We start from the raw sequence: 16267 nt of genomic DNA on the forward strand, positions 1-16267 counted from the left end.
CATGTGAGAGATTGATAGGTGCAGATCCAGGTGCAGATTCATGGTCTCGCGAGACTAACAGATGCCACACACACACACACACACACACACACACACACACACACATTGTGCTTTTACAAGCTAGTGTGGGCCTGGCACGTGCATTATTTTGGCTAGTGTGAAAAATGGATCATTTTTTTATGAGAAAACGACCTCATCCACAGGAATCAGTGGTGTCTCAGCCTGAGCGTGTCTTAATTGAAAGTGACATGCAGAAAGAAGCAAGTGAGGAAGAGAACGTGGATGAAGCTGCTCTTAGTGCATGTGGGAATACTGTTAGCAATGTTAGCCTGCAGCCTGAGGAAGGACCCCGTCGGCCAGCATTGAAAAAGTATCCTTCGCAGCTGGCAACAGTTTGGCAATCAGCAAAGGAGTTTTATGCGTGGCTGGTTTGACCTGTACTCCTGACTGGAATATTTGATCACCAAAGATATTACGTTCTGCTTCGTATGCAGGCATTTCCTGTGTGGAGGACATGGGTTCCATTCTGAGTCTACCTTCACTGTCACTCGTTACCGCAACTGGCGGAAAGCTACAACAGCTTTCAAAACCCACCGTGTAAGTGCAGCTCAGAAGTTTACTATGGAGGCATAGGCCGAACTCAGATTGAGAAAACAAGATGGTTCAAGATTGGGAAATATGCTTGATAAAGCACATGCAAAGATTGTCCAAGAAAATTGTGAGTATATGAGAGCAGTGGTTGAGTCTCTACGCTATACTGCGTGCCAATGGATTGCCCAGCGAGGGCACCAGGAGGTTGATGGATCTGGCAATAGGGGGAACTTTGTCGAGTTGCTCAGTGTAATTGGACAGTTTGATAAGACGGTAGTTAAAAAAATAGAGGACAATCCTGGAAATGCAATAAACACCCATCACAATATCCAAAATGAATTTATGGGTATTATGACAGATATAGTCAGAAATCAAATAAGTGCAGAAATCAAGGAGGCTGGACATTTTGCCATCATGGTGGATGAAAGTAAAGACTTATGTAAAAAGGAGCAAATATTAGTGGTGGTGCAGTATTTGAATAACAAAACAGTGCTTGAAGAATTTTTGTACTTCACTCCAGCAGAAGGGTTGGATGCAGAGTCGCTTCTTAAAAGCATTGAACAGACACTCGCCCAGTGTGTTATTGATAAGAACGTGTGTATAGGTCAGTGTTATGACGGGGCAGCAGTGATGTCCGGGTGCAATAACGGGGTACAAGAGTGGTTCAGGAAAGAGGTCCCGCAGGCATTATATATACACTGCCATGCTCACAGACTTAACCTTGTTTTAGTGGATGTTGTGAGCAATGTACAACAAGCAGGCGGGTGAGTTTTTTGAAACTGCAGCTGCTTTACAACTTTGTTTCAAACTCTGTTGCCCACAATCTTTTCATGAAGAAACAGAGAGAACTGGAATCAACTGCACAGACCATGGAGTTGAAGAAATTGTCAGATACACGCTGGGCATGGCAGTATACAGCTTTGTGGGCTATAAGGAAATCACTCCCAGCCATTCTAGCTACACTACAGGATATTATGGGTCAACCAAATGCACGGAGGAAAATGGAGGCCAGAGCTGTAAATGGACTAATTGACATGCAGTTTGCTTTACTTCTCACTCTGTTTGAGGATTTATTCCGCGTCACCAAGTTCAGGTCAGACCAGCTACAATCTCACAGTTTGGAGCTTTCATCCGCTGTAGACTTGGCTCAGTCTGTTATCGATGTACTCTCAGCAAAACGGGGAGAGGAATCATGGAGTGAAATTCAGGCAAGAGCTAGGGACCTGTGCTCAAGGCCGGTATACAGAGCCGACCACATGAAAGGAGACAGGCCCAGCCACCCCGCCACCTACATGATTTTGTTGTTGAGGCCCAAACTGAACACACACCTGTCACATCCTCTGATGACCTTCGCAAGCACTGTTTCTATCTAGTTATAGACAGGCTTCTGACTGAAATGAAAAGACGGTGCTCAATTGAGACTAGGGGTGCTCTGACTGGAGTCTCAGCATTGAGTCCCAAACATAAGCCCTTCCTAGACAAGAATTGTCTTTGGCCAATGGCCCAATACTATGGAGTGACTGATTTGAACCTGACTGCAGAGCTACAACAGGTTCGGCGTCTGCTGGAAACAAAACAGAAGCAAGGACAGACCTTGAACGACACAGTGGAATTTCTAGCTCTAATGAGACCCTACCGCGATGTACTTATAGATTTATACAAACTAATCTGCATATCACTGACTCTACCTGTGACATCTGCTTCATGCAAATGGAGTTTCTCTTGCCTTAGACGCCTCAAAAACTACCTAAGGAATAGCAGCGGTGATGCTCAGAACAGCAAATTGGCCCTGTTGGCCGTAAACAGCCAGAGGACCAAAGCACTTGACATCCAGAAAATCATCGATGCTTTTACCACCAATCACAACAACAGATGGATTGTGCTTCTCTGAAAACATCAATGCAGTTGATTCTTTTTTTAATTTGGGCCAAGACTAATGCTGATTATTGTTATTATTTTATGGTAGATACCCCAGAGTCATTATGTTTCCTGCAAATCCTAAAATATTACATTTACTGCTATTAAGTCTACTGGTTTTGCTTAGACTTCCGAGCTGTTGATTTTTGTTTTAAATTCAGTTGCCCAATTAATTGGGGTATTGCATGGTCAGAGTACGATTTGTCCAACTCCTGGTAAAGCCTTGCATCTGTTGTTTGCCTTATTTGACTTCAATAACGGTGTATCTTTTGGCCTTGTTTGTCTATATAATGCGAATAGCAGTGGACATTGTGGGTTAGTGTTGTGTTTTTCAGTTGAAAAGCACGCATTTGACGCTGATTGCTGGATTGGTGCGTGATTCTCATTGTGTGCTGTGGGTCGGATGCTCTGTTGGTTTGTTTGTTTATGCTCTGTGTAGCCTGGGTTGTCTCTGATGCTGTTGACACTGTCACAGTTCACTTCAATATTATATTTATCAATTGCTGTTGCTTGTGAATCAACAGAGGCATTTATAGTAGGCACATAATGCTTGAAACTGACTTTTGAATGCCACACGTCTGGCCTTGTGAATATATATTACCATACAGTACGTCCCTCAGCACCATCACTGAATAATTCAGCCCTACTGTAACACCAGCAAGAAAAAATCTCTGGTGCTGCTACTGACCTCAGACAAAGTCAGGAATGAAAAGGTAGATCCAGGTGTGACGAGTGTCCTGAGCTGCCTATATTTCAATGCATAAAGTATTGTAGGAAAGGTGGATAATAGTGCTGGAGATGAGATAGCTGGTTTGCAAAGAGCTGTATTGTGTAGTGAGGAGAGGCTATTGATAGAGAAAAATTGAAGTCAACAGAATAAGTTGCAACATAAAAGGCAGATGAAATCGAGAAGGGTGAATACAGGACTGAAGGTGTTATATTTGAATCTGTGTAGTATATGGAATAAAGTAGATGAACTTGCAGCACAGTTGCAGATTGACAGGTGTTATGTTGTAGGTATCAGTGAATCATGGTTGAAAGATTATAGCTGGGAGCTTAATGTCTAAGGACACGCACTGTATCGAAAGGATAGGCAGGAAGGCAGAGTAAGCAGTATAGCTCTGTTGGTAAAAAATGAAATCAAATCATTAGGAAGAACTGACATAGGGTCAGAAAGTGTTAAATCTTGTGGATAGAGCTAAGGAACTGCGAGAGTAAAAAGACCTTGATGGAAGTTGTATACAGACCCCCAAACCATAGTAAGGATGTGGCCCACAAATTATAACAGGAAATAGAAAATGCATGCCAAAAGGGCAATACTACAATAATAATCTACCTTTGATATGAAGGTAGATTGCAAAAACCAGGCTGGTGCTGGATTCCAGGAGGGGGACTTTCCAGAGCGCCTATGAGATGGCATTTTAGAACAACTCATGGTTTTGCCCAGCAGATGACCAGCTATTCTGGATTGGGTGTTGTGCATATCCTTTCACAGCAGCCGTCAGGGTATGTGAAGCAAAACCAATAGGCTTCTCTGATTGGTCCTCCATTACATGTGAGAGAGCTGCCCCAACTCCATAGGGCAAGGCATCGCATGCAAGGGCAACCTCCTTTTCTGGGTCATAGTGAACAAGCAGATTCGCTGAGTGGAGGAGTTCTTTCACTTCCTTGAAAGCTTTCTCCTGCTCTTCACCCCGCTGCCACTTAGTGTCATTGTGATGCAGCTTATACAGTGGGGTCAAAACCCTTGAGAGGTCAGGATGAAACTTGCCATAATAATTCACCAGGCCTAAAAATGATCTGAGTTCCGTGACGGTCTTAGGACTTGGGGCCTCCTTGATAGCTCTCACTTTGTCCTCCACAGGGCAAAACCCCTCAGCTGTGATCTTGTGTCCCAGGTAAGTCACACTTGATGTCAGGAACACACATTTTCCGCGTTTCAACCGCAGCCCTGCGTCTGAGAGCCTCTTCAGAACCCGTTCTAAATTAGCCAGATGCTCCACCTCCGTAGCCCCTGTGATCAAAATATCATCAAGGTACACTGCTACGTGCGGAATCCCCTGCAGCAAAGTGTCCATTGTCCTTTGGAGAATGGCAGGGCTGGACGCCACTCCAAACACCAGGCGATTGTACTTGAATAATCCCTTGTGCGTATGAATTGTGACGTACTCCTTGGAATCCTCATGGAGCAGCAGCTGTTGGTAGGCGTGGCTCATGTCCAGTTTTGTGAACAGCCTACCCCCTGACAGGGTCGCAAACAGGTCATCCACCCGTGGCAATGGGTACTCCTCCAGCCTAGAGACCTGATTCACTGTAAGCTTATAATCCCTACATATCCTCACAGTTTTTTTTGTCTTCAAAACTGGAATTATGGGAGCTGCCCACCTTGAAAACTGAACAGGCTCAATAATGCCCAGCCTCTGTAAACGTTCCAGCTCCTCCTTGACTTTGCCTTTCACAGCATAGGGCACCGACCCGGACTTCAAAAAACGTGGTGTAGCCTCAGGGTCGACATGGAGTTTCACTGTCACAACCTTCATTGTGCCCAGCTCGTCCCTGAAAACGTCACTACACCGCTGCAGAATGTCCTCCGTCATATGTGCATACTTAATTTCATGCCAGTTTAGCCGGATTTTGTGAAGCCAGTCGCAACCCAAAAGACTGGGTCCCCTACCCTTAGCTATCACTAGCCTGGCTTCAGCCTTCTGACACCTGGCTGAAACATCCACATATAACACCCCTAAATGAGGTATGGGCTGCCTCCTATAGGTCCTAAGTTTGAGCTTTGACGGTCTAATGGGAGGCAGGTTGGACCCCCATGTCCTCCTGTAGGTCTCCTCACTGATGACCAATGCAGTAGACCCTGAATCAACCTCAAACTTCATGTCCTTTCCCCTGGCAGTGACTGTGGCATAAATATGGTTCATATGGTTCCTCATCTGTTTCCACTCCAAACATGTAGGCGTACGCTGTCTCATCATCTGCTTCTTCTAGATGGTGTGTGGCTGCCTGAGCCTGTTGAGCTTTCTCCTGCCCAGGCTTAATCTTACCCTTTGAACTTCTGCACTTTTAAGCCAAACGTCCCGTTTTGCTACAAGCATGGCAGACAGTGTCTTTGAATTTGCAATCATTTGCATAGTGCATCCCTCCGCACCGGAAACACTCCACCTGCTTTGCCTGTTTACCAATCTCCCTCCTGAATTGGTGCACTGCCACCGACTGCGAGCCTCCATGTCCTTTCTAGATATCCTTGACATTACTAGCAGCCACCTCCATGCCTTGGGCAATCCCTAAGGCTTTCTTGAAAGTCAACGGTGGGGTTTACCTGAACAGGCGGCGTAGTATGCTGTCATTATTAATGCCGCATACCAATTTATCACGGAGACAACAGGAATTCTGCAGATGCTGGAAATTCAAGCAACACACATCAAAGTTGCTGGTGAACGCAGCAGGCCAGGCAGCATCTCTAGGAAGAGGTACAGTCGACGTTTCAGGCTGAGACCCTTCGTCAGGACTAACTGAAGGAAGAGTTAGTAAGAGATTTGAAAGTGGGAGGGGGAAGGGGAGATCCAAAATGACAGGAGAAGACAGGAGGGGGAGGGATGGAGCCAAGAGCTGGGCAGGTGATAGGCAAAGGGGATATGAGAGGATCATGGGACAGGAGGTCCGAAGAGAAAGACAAGGTGGGGGGAACCCAGAGGATGGGCAAGGGGTATAGTCAGAGGGACAGAGGGAGAAGAAGGAGAGTGAGAGAAAGAATGTGTGTATAAAAATAAATAACAGATGGGGTACGAGAGGGAGGTGGGGCATTAGCGGAAGTTAGAGAAGTCGATGTTCATGCCATCAGGTTGGAGGCTACCCAGACGGAATATAAGCTGTTGTTCCTCCAACCTGAGTGTGGCTTCATCTTTACAGTAGAGGAGGCCATGGATAGACATGTCAGAATGGGAATGGGATGTGGAATTAAAATGTGTGGCCACTGGGAGATCCTGCTTTCTCTGGATTATTTATCACGGAGCATGTCTTCCAACACCACTCCTAAATCACAATCTTCCGACAGCTGCCAAAGCTCGGCCACAAAATTGGCCACAGACTGACCTGATTTCCTGAAATGGCTGTGAAACTTACACCGTTGGACTATCACAGAAGGTTTCAGATTGCAGTGGTTCCCCACGAGCTTGACCAGTTCGTCATATTGAATGTCCCCTGGTTTCCACTGTGTGGCTAAATTCCTTATTAGCTTGCAAATCTTTGCCTCACACACACTCAGGAGAATAGAGCACTTCTTAGCCTCCTCAGTGATTCCATTAGCACAGAAAAAGTGTCTCAACCTTTCCTCATACTCCAGCCAGTCCTCTGTTAACTCCACAAATTTAATGATAGTCCCAAGCGTAGCCATCTGAACATGAGGCCCCATATCGGCGCTGCTGCTCCCATTCGAAACGTGCCGACACGTACATAAACCAGTTTACCTCATTGTCAAAAATATGTGGTAACTTCTACTTTGAAAAAGGCACACTTGACAACTTCATGCCCAGAGAAACAATTTTATCTCGAACGTTAAAAACCGTTATGTATATACAGAGGCTTTCACAACCCGTATGGCATGGCAGGAACACTATATAAAAAACACTGGAAGTAAAAAGAAACGAAAGTAAACCTCCCCCGCACCCCCCCCCCCACCATTATCCTGATTAGTATTAACTTACTTTTAATAATGCTCACATTACAACAATTACAGAGGCATGAGAGAGGAGTTGGCCAGTATTGATTGGAAAAGAACACTGCCTAGGATGGCAGCAGAGCAGCAATTGCTGGAATTTCTGGAAGCAATTCAGAAGGCAGAGGATATATACATTCCAAAGAAGAACTATTCTAAAGGAAAGATGACACAACCATGGCTAAGAAGAGAAGTCAAAGCCAACTTAAAAGCCAAAAAGAGTGCATATAATAGAACAAAATTTAGTGGGAAATTAGAGGATTGGAAAGCTTTTAAAAACCAGCAGAAGTCAACTAATATGTAATTAAGAAGGAAAAGATGGAATTACGAAAGTATGCTAACCAATAGTATTAAAGAGGATTCCAAAAGTCTCTTCAGATAAATAAAGCATAAAAGAGAGGTGAGAGTGGATATTGGAATGCTGGAAAATGATTCTGGAGAGGTAGTAATGTGGGAAATCGAAATAACAGATGAACTGAATAAGTATTTTGCGTCAGTCTTCACTACGGAAGACACTAGCAATATGGTATAAGTTTCAGGTATCAGGGCTATTGAAGTGTATGAAGTTATCATAACTAGAGAGGAGGTTCTTGGGAAACTGAAAGGTCTGAAATAAGTCACCTGGATCAGATGCTGTATACCCCAGGGTACTGAAAGAGGTAGCCGAAGAGATTTTGGAGGCATTAGTAATGATCTTTCTTGAATCATTAGTTTCTGTAATGGTTCCAGAATGGTTCCTGTCGCACCCACCTCAATAATAAGTAAATGCTTTGATAGGCTGGTCAGGGATTACATCTTCAGCTTGCTATGACCCAAACTAGACCCCCTACAATTCACCTACTGACACAACCGATCGACAGACGACACAATAGCCACTGCTTTACATACCATCCTTACACATCTGGAGAAGAAGTTTGCTTATGTAAGAATGCTGTTCTTGGACTACAGTTCAGCATTCAACACCATAATTCCAACCAGGCTTGACAAGAAACTCAGAGATCTCGGCCTTCACCCTGTCTTGTGCGGCTGGATCCTGGACTTCCTGTCAGATAGCTGGCAGGTGGTAAGAGTGGGCTCCCTCACCTCCAACTCTCTGATTCTCAAATTAAGAGCCCCTTAGGGCTATGTACTTAGTCCACTCCTTTACTCCCTATATACCTATGACTGTGTCGCTACCCACAGCTCTAATCTGCTAATTAAATTTGCCAACGATGCTACATTGATTGGCCTGATCTCAAACAATAACAAGGTGGCCTACAGGGAAGAAGTCATCTCTCTGACATGGTGGTGTCAAGAAAACAACCTCTCTCTCAAAGTAGCAAAAAGAAAGGAACTGGTTGTGGATTACAGGAGGAATGGAGATGGGTTAACCCCTATTGACATCAATGGATCTGGAGTTGAGAGGGTAAACAGCTTTACGTTCCTCGGCATCCACATCAGCGAGGACCTTGCACATTTGTGCACACCAGCTGTGAGGTGAAAAAGGCACAGCAGCGCCTCTTTCACCTCAGACAGTTGAGGAAGTTTGGTATGGGCTTCCAAATCATAAGAAATTTCTACAGGGGCACAATTGAGAGCAACCTGACTGGCTGCATCACTACCTGGTATGGGAACTATACCTCCCTTAATCGCAGGATTCTGCAGAGAGAGGTGTGGACAGCCCAGCACATTTGTAGTTGTCAACTTTCCATGATTCAGGACATTTACAAAGACAGGTGTGTAAAAAGGGCTTATAGGATCATTGGGGACATGAGTCACCCCAACCAGAATCTATTCCAGCTGCTACCATCCAGGAAACAATACTGCAGCATAAAAGCCAGGACCAACAGGCTCTGGGACAGCTTCTTCCACCAGGCTATCAGACTGATTAACTCATGCTGATTTGAGTCTATTTCTATGTTGCACTGACCGTTCTATTTATTATAAATTACTATGATTGCACATTACACATTTAGATGGAGACATAGCATAAAGATTTTTACTTCTCATGTATACGAAGGGTGTAAGAAATAATGTCAATTCAAATTCAAATTCAGGACTGGAAAACTGCAGATGTCACTCCAAGAAGGGAGAGAGACAGAAAAAAGGAAACTACAGGTTGGTTAGTCTGATCTTAGTGGTTGGGAAGATGTTGGAATCCATTATTAAGGATGAGGTATCAAAGTACTTGGAGGCACATGATAAAATATACTGCAGTCAGCATGGTTGCCTCAAGGGAATTCCTTAGCTGACAAATTAGTTGGAATTCTTTGAAGAAATAACAAACAGGATAGACAAAGATGAATTGGATGATGTTTTGTACTTAGATTTTCAGATGGCCTTTGACAAGGTGCCACACTTGTGGCTGCTTAACAAACTATGAGTCCATGGTATGACAGGAAAGATTCTAGCATGGATAGAGCAGTGGCTGATTGGCAGGAGGCAAAGAGTGGGAATAAAGGGAGCCTTTTCTGGTTGGCTGTGGTAAAATAGAGTGTTCTACATGGCTCCGTGTTGAGACTGCTTCTTTTTATGTCTATGTCAATGACTTGGATGATGGAATTGATGATTTGTTGCAAAGTTTGCAGATAGTATGAAGATAGGTGGAGGGGCACATAGTTTTGAGGAAATAAAGTGGCTACAGAAGGATTTAGACAGATTAAGAGAATGGGCAAAGAAATGGTAGATAGAATGCAATGTTGAGAAGTGTATGGTCATGCACTTTAGTAGAAGAAATGAAAGGGTTGATTATTGACTAAATGGAGAGAAAATACAAAAACTGAGGCACAAAGGGACTTGAGAGTCCTTGTGCAGGATTGCCTAAAGGTTAACGTACAGGATGAGTCTGTGTTAAGAAGTCAAATGCCACGTTAGCATTCATTTCAAGTGGACTAGAATATAAAAGCAAGGCCATAATGTTGAGACTTTATAAAGCACTGGTGAGGTCTCACTTGGAGTATTGTGAGCAGTCTTGGGCCCATTATCTTAGAAAGAATGTACTGAAACTGGAGAGGGTTCAAAGGAGGTTCACGAAAATGATTCTAGAATTGAATGGATTGTCATACGAAAAACATTTGATGCTCTGGGCCTGTATTCCCTAGAATTCAGAAGAATGAGGGATAACCTCATTGAAACCTATTGAATGTTGAAAGGGCTTGATAAAGTGGATGTGGAGAGGATGCTTCCTATGATCTAAGACCAGAGGACAGCCTCAGAATAGAAGGGCATCCTTTTAGAATAGAGGTGAGGAATTTCTTTAGTCAAAGAGTGGGGAATCTATGGAATTCAGGCAGCTGTGGAGGCCAGTATTTATGTATATTTAAGGTAGAGGTTGATACATTCTTGATAGGTCAGACCAAGAAGGAATACAGGGACAGGGAAGGAGATTGGGGTGAGAGGAACATTGGATCAGCCATGATGAAATGTGTGGAGTTAATTTGATGGACCAAATGGCCTAAAGTCTGCTACAATATCTTGTGGCCTTCTGGTTTTATGGTCTTATAGATTAAATGAGCAGGAAACCTATTCAATAAAGCACAAGTTGAAATATTTCATTTTCTGAGAATAACAGTAATGTAACAGAATTACAAATAATACTTCGAATTTTCCATAAATATTGTCATCTGAGACCATAAGACCAGAATGCACAGGGGCAGTATTAGGTCATTTGCCTCATTGTTTCGGCACCACCATTTGATCATGGCAGATTTATTTTCCCTCTCAAATCCATTGAACAATAACAATAAAGTTCTATTCTATTATATTCTCTTGCCTTCTTCCATAACCTTTGACACCCTTATAATCAAGAACCTATCAAACTCTGCTTTAATTATATCCAATGACTTAGTCTCCACAGCCATACTGCACGTGGCAATGTATTCCACTAATTCCCAGCCCTCTGGCTAACTAAATCCACTGGATCTTTGTTCCAAAAGGATATCCTTATATTCTGAGCCTGTGCCTCCTGTCCTAAACTCTCTCACTATTGGAATCATCCTCTCCACATGTACTCTATCCAGGCCTTTCAATATGCGATAGGTTTCAGTGAGATCCCCTTTATTCTTCTAAACTCCGGTGAGTTTATGTCACATGCCAGTGATAATAAACCTGATTCTGATTCTGAGTACAAGCCCAGAGCAATCAAACACTTTTCCTCTGTTAATCTTTTTATTTCCTGGATAATTCTCATAAACCTTGCCTGGACTCTCCCTATTTCCAACACACCCTTTCTTAGATATGGGTCCAAAAACTGCTCACAACACTCCAAAAGTGGTCTGAGCAATGCATCATAAAGTCTCAGCATTATATTTTTGCTTTTATATTTTCATCCTCAGAAAATGAATGCTAACATTGCATTATCTTTCCTTACTACCAACTTAATTTGCAAGTTAACCTTCAGGGAATCCTGCAAAAATACTCCCAAGTCTATTTGTACCCCTGATTTTTGTATTTTCTCCCATTTAGAAAACAGTCTACACCGTTATTATTTCTATTAAGGTGCACTTCCCTACACTATATACCAGTTTCTAATTTGTTCCCCATTCCACCAATCTGTCTAAGTTCTTCTTCAGACTGTCTGCTTCCTCTCCTCTACCTGGCACTCCACCTGCCTTCATATCATCAGCAAACTTGCCCAAAAAGCCATGACTTCTGTCATCCAGATCATTGACATACAACGTGAAAAGTAGGGGACCCAAATCCGACCGCTGCAAAAAGCCACTAATTACTGCAGCCAACCTGTAAAGGCCCCCTTTATTCCCACTCTTTGTCTCCTATTAATCAGCCAATCTTCAGTCTATTCTGGCGTCTTTCCTAGAGTACCATGGGCTCTCGTCTTGTTTAGCAGCCTCATGTTTAGCACCTTGTTGAAGGCTTTCTGTAAGTCGAAGTAAACAACATCCACTGAAACTCCTTTGCTATCCTCCCTGTAATTTCCTCAAAGAATTCCAACATATTTATCAGGCAAGATTTCCCCTTTTAAACAAAAAACATGTTAACTTCAGCTTATCTTAGCATGTGCACTGAGTACTCTGAAACTTCATGCTTAATAATAGAATACAAAATAGTGTTTTGTCTTTTGATTCTCTCCCTTGTTAAAGACTAGTGTGACATTTGCAATTTTCCAGTTATCTGGAACCATTCCATAATTTGGTGATTCTTGACATATCACTACTAATGCCTCCACAATCTCTTCAGTTATCTCTTTCAGAACCCTGGGGTGTAGTCCATCTCGTCTAGGTGACTTATCTACCTTCAGACTTTTCAGCTTTCCAACCCCTTTCTCCTTAGTAAGAGCAATTACCCTCTCTTCTGTCCCCTGACACTCTCAAATTTCTTGCATTATGCTAGTGTATTCCACTGTGAAGACTGACAGAAAAATCTTACTGAATTTGTCATTTTCCAGCATCTGATATCCAATCTCATCGCCATCTCAAAGGCTCTCGTAGCAGAAGTATTCATGCTAGAGGTAGCACAACACTGAGACCCTTAGAATCAGCCTGCTCACACCCAGAAGTTTTGGGTGCAAGTGTTGCAAATCCGAGAGCACGGTTACACATGGTGCCAGAATTTCAAACTGACAATTGTGAACTTTTGCTGTTGCAGCAGTTTCTAAAGAAATACGTCTTAACAGGCACAGAAAGTGGTGGGTGTGTGGAATGCACTGCCAGTGCCAGTGGGAGAGGTGGAGGCAATAAGGTATTTTGGGAGACTCTTAGATAGGAACATGGAGTTTAGAAAAATATCTGGTAGGGAAATTCTAGGCGGTTTCTAGAGTAGGTTACATTGTCGACACAACGTTGTGGACCAAAGGGCCTGCAATGTACTGTAGATCTTTATGTTCTATGCTCTAAATACTTTACAATGTGAGGCTCATTTGGGTTGTGCAAGTAAGAGATTTGGATCAGGGATCAAATGGGCAGTCCACATCTCTGAATTATTGGTGTCTTTGTGGCAGAGATGAACATCCGCAAGGAGCATTGCAAAGTTTAGCACTCAGATTCATGGTGGCAATGTTAATTATGGACTTAAAAGCAAAAGAAAGAATGCAGATGTTGGAAAACTGAAATGGTAAAGAAAAATGCGGAATCTACTCAGCAGGTCAGATAATAACTCAGGGAGAAATAGAACTAATCTTCCAGATACATGGCCATTGACCTGAAACATTAACTCTCTTCCTCTCTGTATTGCTGCAGTCCAACCTATTGAATAGTTCTGTTATTATTTCATTGATTTCCATTAGCAGGAGAGTCTCTGAATTAAGGTCACAGGCTCAGAATATAGGGACATTACTTCACAACTGAGGTGATGAGAAATTTCTTCAGCCAGAGGTGGTCAATCTGTGGAATCATTGGGTGTATTTAATGCAGAGATTTGATAGGTTCTTGATAAGTAAAGGGGGACTGGCAGAGCACTCGATGGTTTGAATGATCTAATTCTGCTCCTATGCCTTTTGTCTTATGGCCATCATCATAGTCTTGTTGGTGCAGTTGGGTCTTTGTAACCAATTTTAAATAAAATTTTATTGAAATGTACCTTAGGATAAGATTATGGCCTGGTCACTATTTATGTTTATCCTAACAACAAAAAAAATCAGTTTTTAAAGTGCTCTCTCAAGTGGTTTAAATGGAGATGCAGTGGGCATATCAGGTTTAAATACTCCATTAAAGATTTTGTCAATCCCTGAAAATTGATAGACATCCAGGCGGAAAATTTCTAATTAGAGTAACAAAACAATAATGTGAATTTATGTCAATTTTCAAAGTTATTCTTCTAATAGCAACTAATAAACACATTGTGATTGATGTTAAAAGCAGTCCAAATATTCTCATTTTAACCTGTCAAAGATTCTTTTGACTACCACTTCCAACTGAAGTTAAATTTCAATGCATTTCTTCTGGTTGCTGTTGTTTACAATTCTAAGTACTTTTAAAAATTATATTTTTCTTTTTTTTTAATTCAGATGACTCTTATCCAGTGAGGATTCCACGTGCAGAAACCATCCCCAGTTACAGCTCTCAGCATTGACAAAAACTTCCAAATGGTGGAACATTTTCTGATGGCTTTGCTTCAAACTGTGGCACTGAATATGCCCAACAAAACAAGCAGGAGGATTTCCGGGCAACATGGATTGGTGTTTTGAACGATATTTGCAATATCTTTTCTTTTGTAAATCCATACTTCCTCTTCAAGAGTCCGGGTAACTAAACAAGGCTGAATAATTGAACTAAATATGTACTGAAAGGAAAGGCTGCTTTTACAAAAGCAGATTTTAGCTCATGTTCCAAGATGTACAATATAATTTCTTACCATAGAAAGCAAAAGTATTTTTTTGTTGTTGTTAAGCACTCAGTTTCAAGAAAACGCTGGTGTTCTATGTCAAATCAGTAACAAAAAATCCAAATTTTCTTAATTAATGATCAGTGAGCCAAGCTATTGTATGAACCTGTGTTTGTTTATTTAGGTGCTAATTACAAAAGACTGCAGAGTTTTGTTGAGTAACTCAAATTTAGAATTCAGTGAAGTGCAATGTATGATTTTACTGAGCTTTTTTTCACATTTGCGTGAGGGCACCAAATCACTCTACCATGCAGCAAATTTGTTCTGGCATTTCTAAATTGATGTTACTTTTACTTGCAACACAATGCAATAACCAATCCAGCAATGGGAACTTAGAAAAGTAATTCTTGAGGTTCATGACTTTATCAGGTGAATGGGATGTCTGTAAATTACAGGAAGAAACATGTGAATGGATATTTTTGGAATGTGACTGTAACCTTTGGTGATTACAAGAAAATTCTTTTGCAATGCAATTTTTCTGTTCTTTTTTTTTGTTTTCAGTCAATACCTGGGCAGTTGACATGGATGTTTGTTGAAATACAGCGTTCTGTATGTGGACTCAGTAATTCAAAGTATTATCACCTGACTAAGGGTAAAAGTACTCTAAAGATTGCAGCCATGTTGAAGGGATGACTAACTGAATTGTTGCTATTTACATACTGTACATGAATAATTAATCATTACAACGCTGGATTTATTTCCGAAGGAGCAAGAGGAGAAATCAGAGGTATAACAAATGTAACTGTTCATTGAGCTAACAAAATCAGCGAAGAGAATATTCTGGATATGCACCACACATCAGATAGCACCTGAAAACAATGGCCATTTTAATGTTTGGATAATAGTCATTTTTTACAATTTGATTTGGTAATTTATGTGAATATTTTTTTCCTAAGGTTTTTTCTGTGACATATCAAAGTCCTAAAGGTGAATAGAATTAAAAATGATCAGCAACTGCAAATGGAATAAGTTCATTTTTGTATTTTAAAAATGCTGAATCAATACCATGCCCTGCGGAATTAATTATATAATTATTACAAGTTTTCATTTACTAACATTTAAGCTACACAACATAGTAGTTTTTGGCTAATTAATTCATTTATAATTATATATTTTAGACACTTTACAATAGTACAGTGGTATTGATATGGTTAAGGTGAACATACAAGTAGCTTCATAATTTTGGTTGTATTTTCACTGGATTATTTTATGAGCCTTATGAAGAACAAATTATTCTGGTTCCAAACTTTTATATATATTCTAGTTTTAAAGTTTTTCATTATTAATTTTCAGTTGGTCTGGCCGTGTATTTATTAAGTTCATTCAATCAAATTCTTTCTGTGGTGATCAGTGCTCAAAGTTCAATGCCAGCCTTACCATTGTATGAGTAGAAATTTCATTTCTAGTTGATAATCCCAGAGTGGATAACCCTCTAGTATCCTCACAGGAGGAGACTGTATATGTTTTGGTCATCATTTGGAATCTTCCGAGTCTATTAAGTGGCTAATTAGTACTTTCCTGTTTATCACTTGATGTTTTGGCCTCAACAGTACCATTCAGAATATCATCTGCAGATGATAGTGCTGAATGGCCATTCAATACAATACATTCTTTCTACAAAGTTAATTCTATTGTTGGTATGAGTTTCAGAAGTGGTGCGATGCAATGATATGACAAGGTATGTGAAGCACAACTGAACAGGGTCAAATTTCTATCCTTTCT

At 41.5% G+C, this 16267-nt stretch overlaps 1 protein-coding gene across 2 annotated transcripts in view; it reads left to right on the forward strand.

Annotated features, from left to right (window-relative positions):
- The window catches only part of LOC134336786 (docking protein 5-like), a 530970-nt gene extending 515477 nt beyond the window's left edge, over positions 1–15493 (forward strand). For both annotated transcript variants that reach the window (XM_063031250.1, XM_063031244.1), the window contains one exon: positions 14169–15493. In XM_063031250.1, coding sequence (XP_062887320.1) covers positions 14169–14233 — 65 coding nt within the window. In that variant the 3' untranslated portion in view covers positions 14234–15493. The remainder of the gene's footprint in view (positions 1–14168) is intronic.
- The last annotated feature ends 774 nt before the right edge of the window (positions 15494–16267 follow it).

This window comes from Mobula hypostoma, chromosome 2 (assembly GCF_963921235.1).
Source record: "Mobula hypostoma chromosome 2, sMobHyp1.1, whole genome shotgun sequence".
Lineage (NCBI taxonomy): Eukaryota > Metazoa > Chordata > Chondrichthyes > Myliobatiformes > Myliobatidae > Mobula > Mobula hypostoma.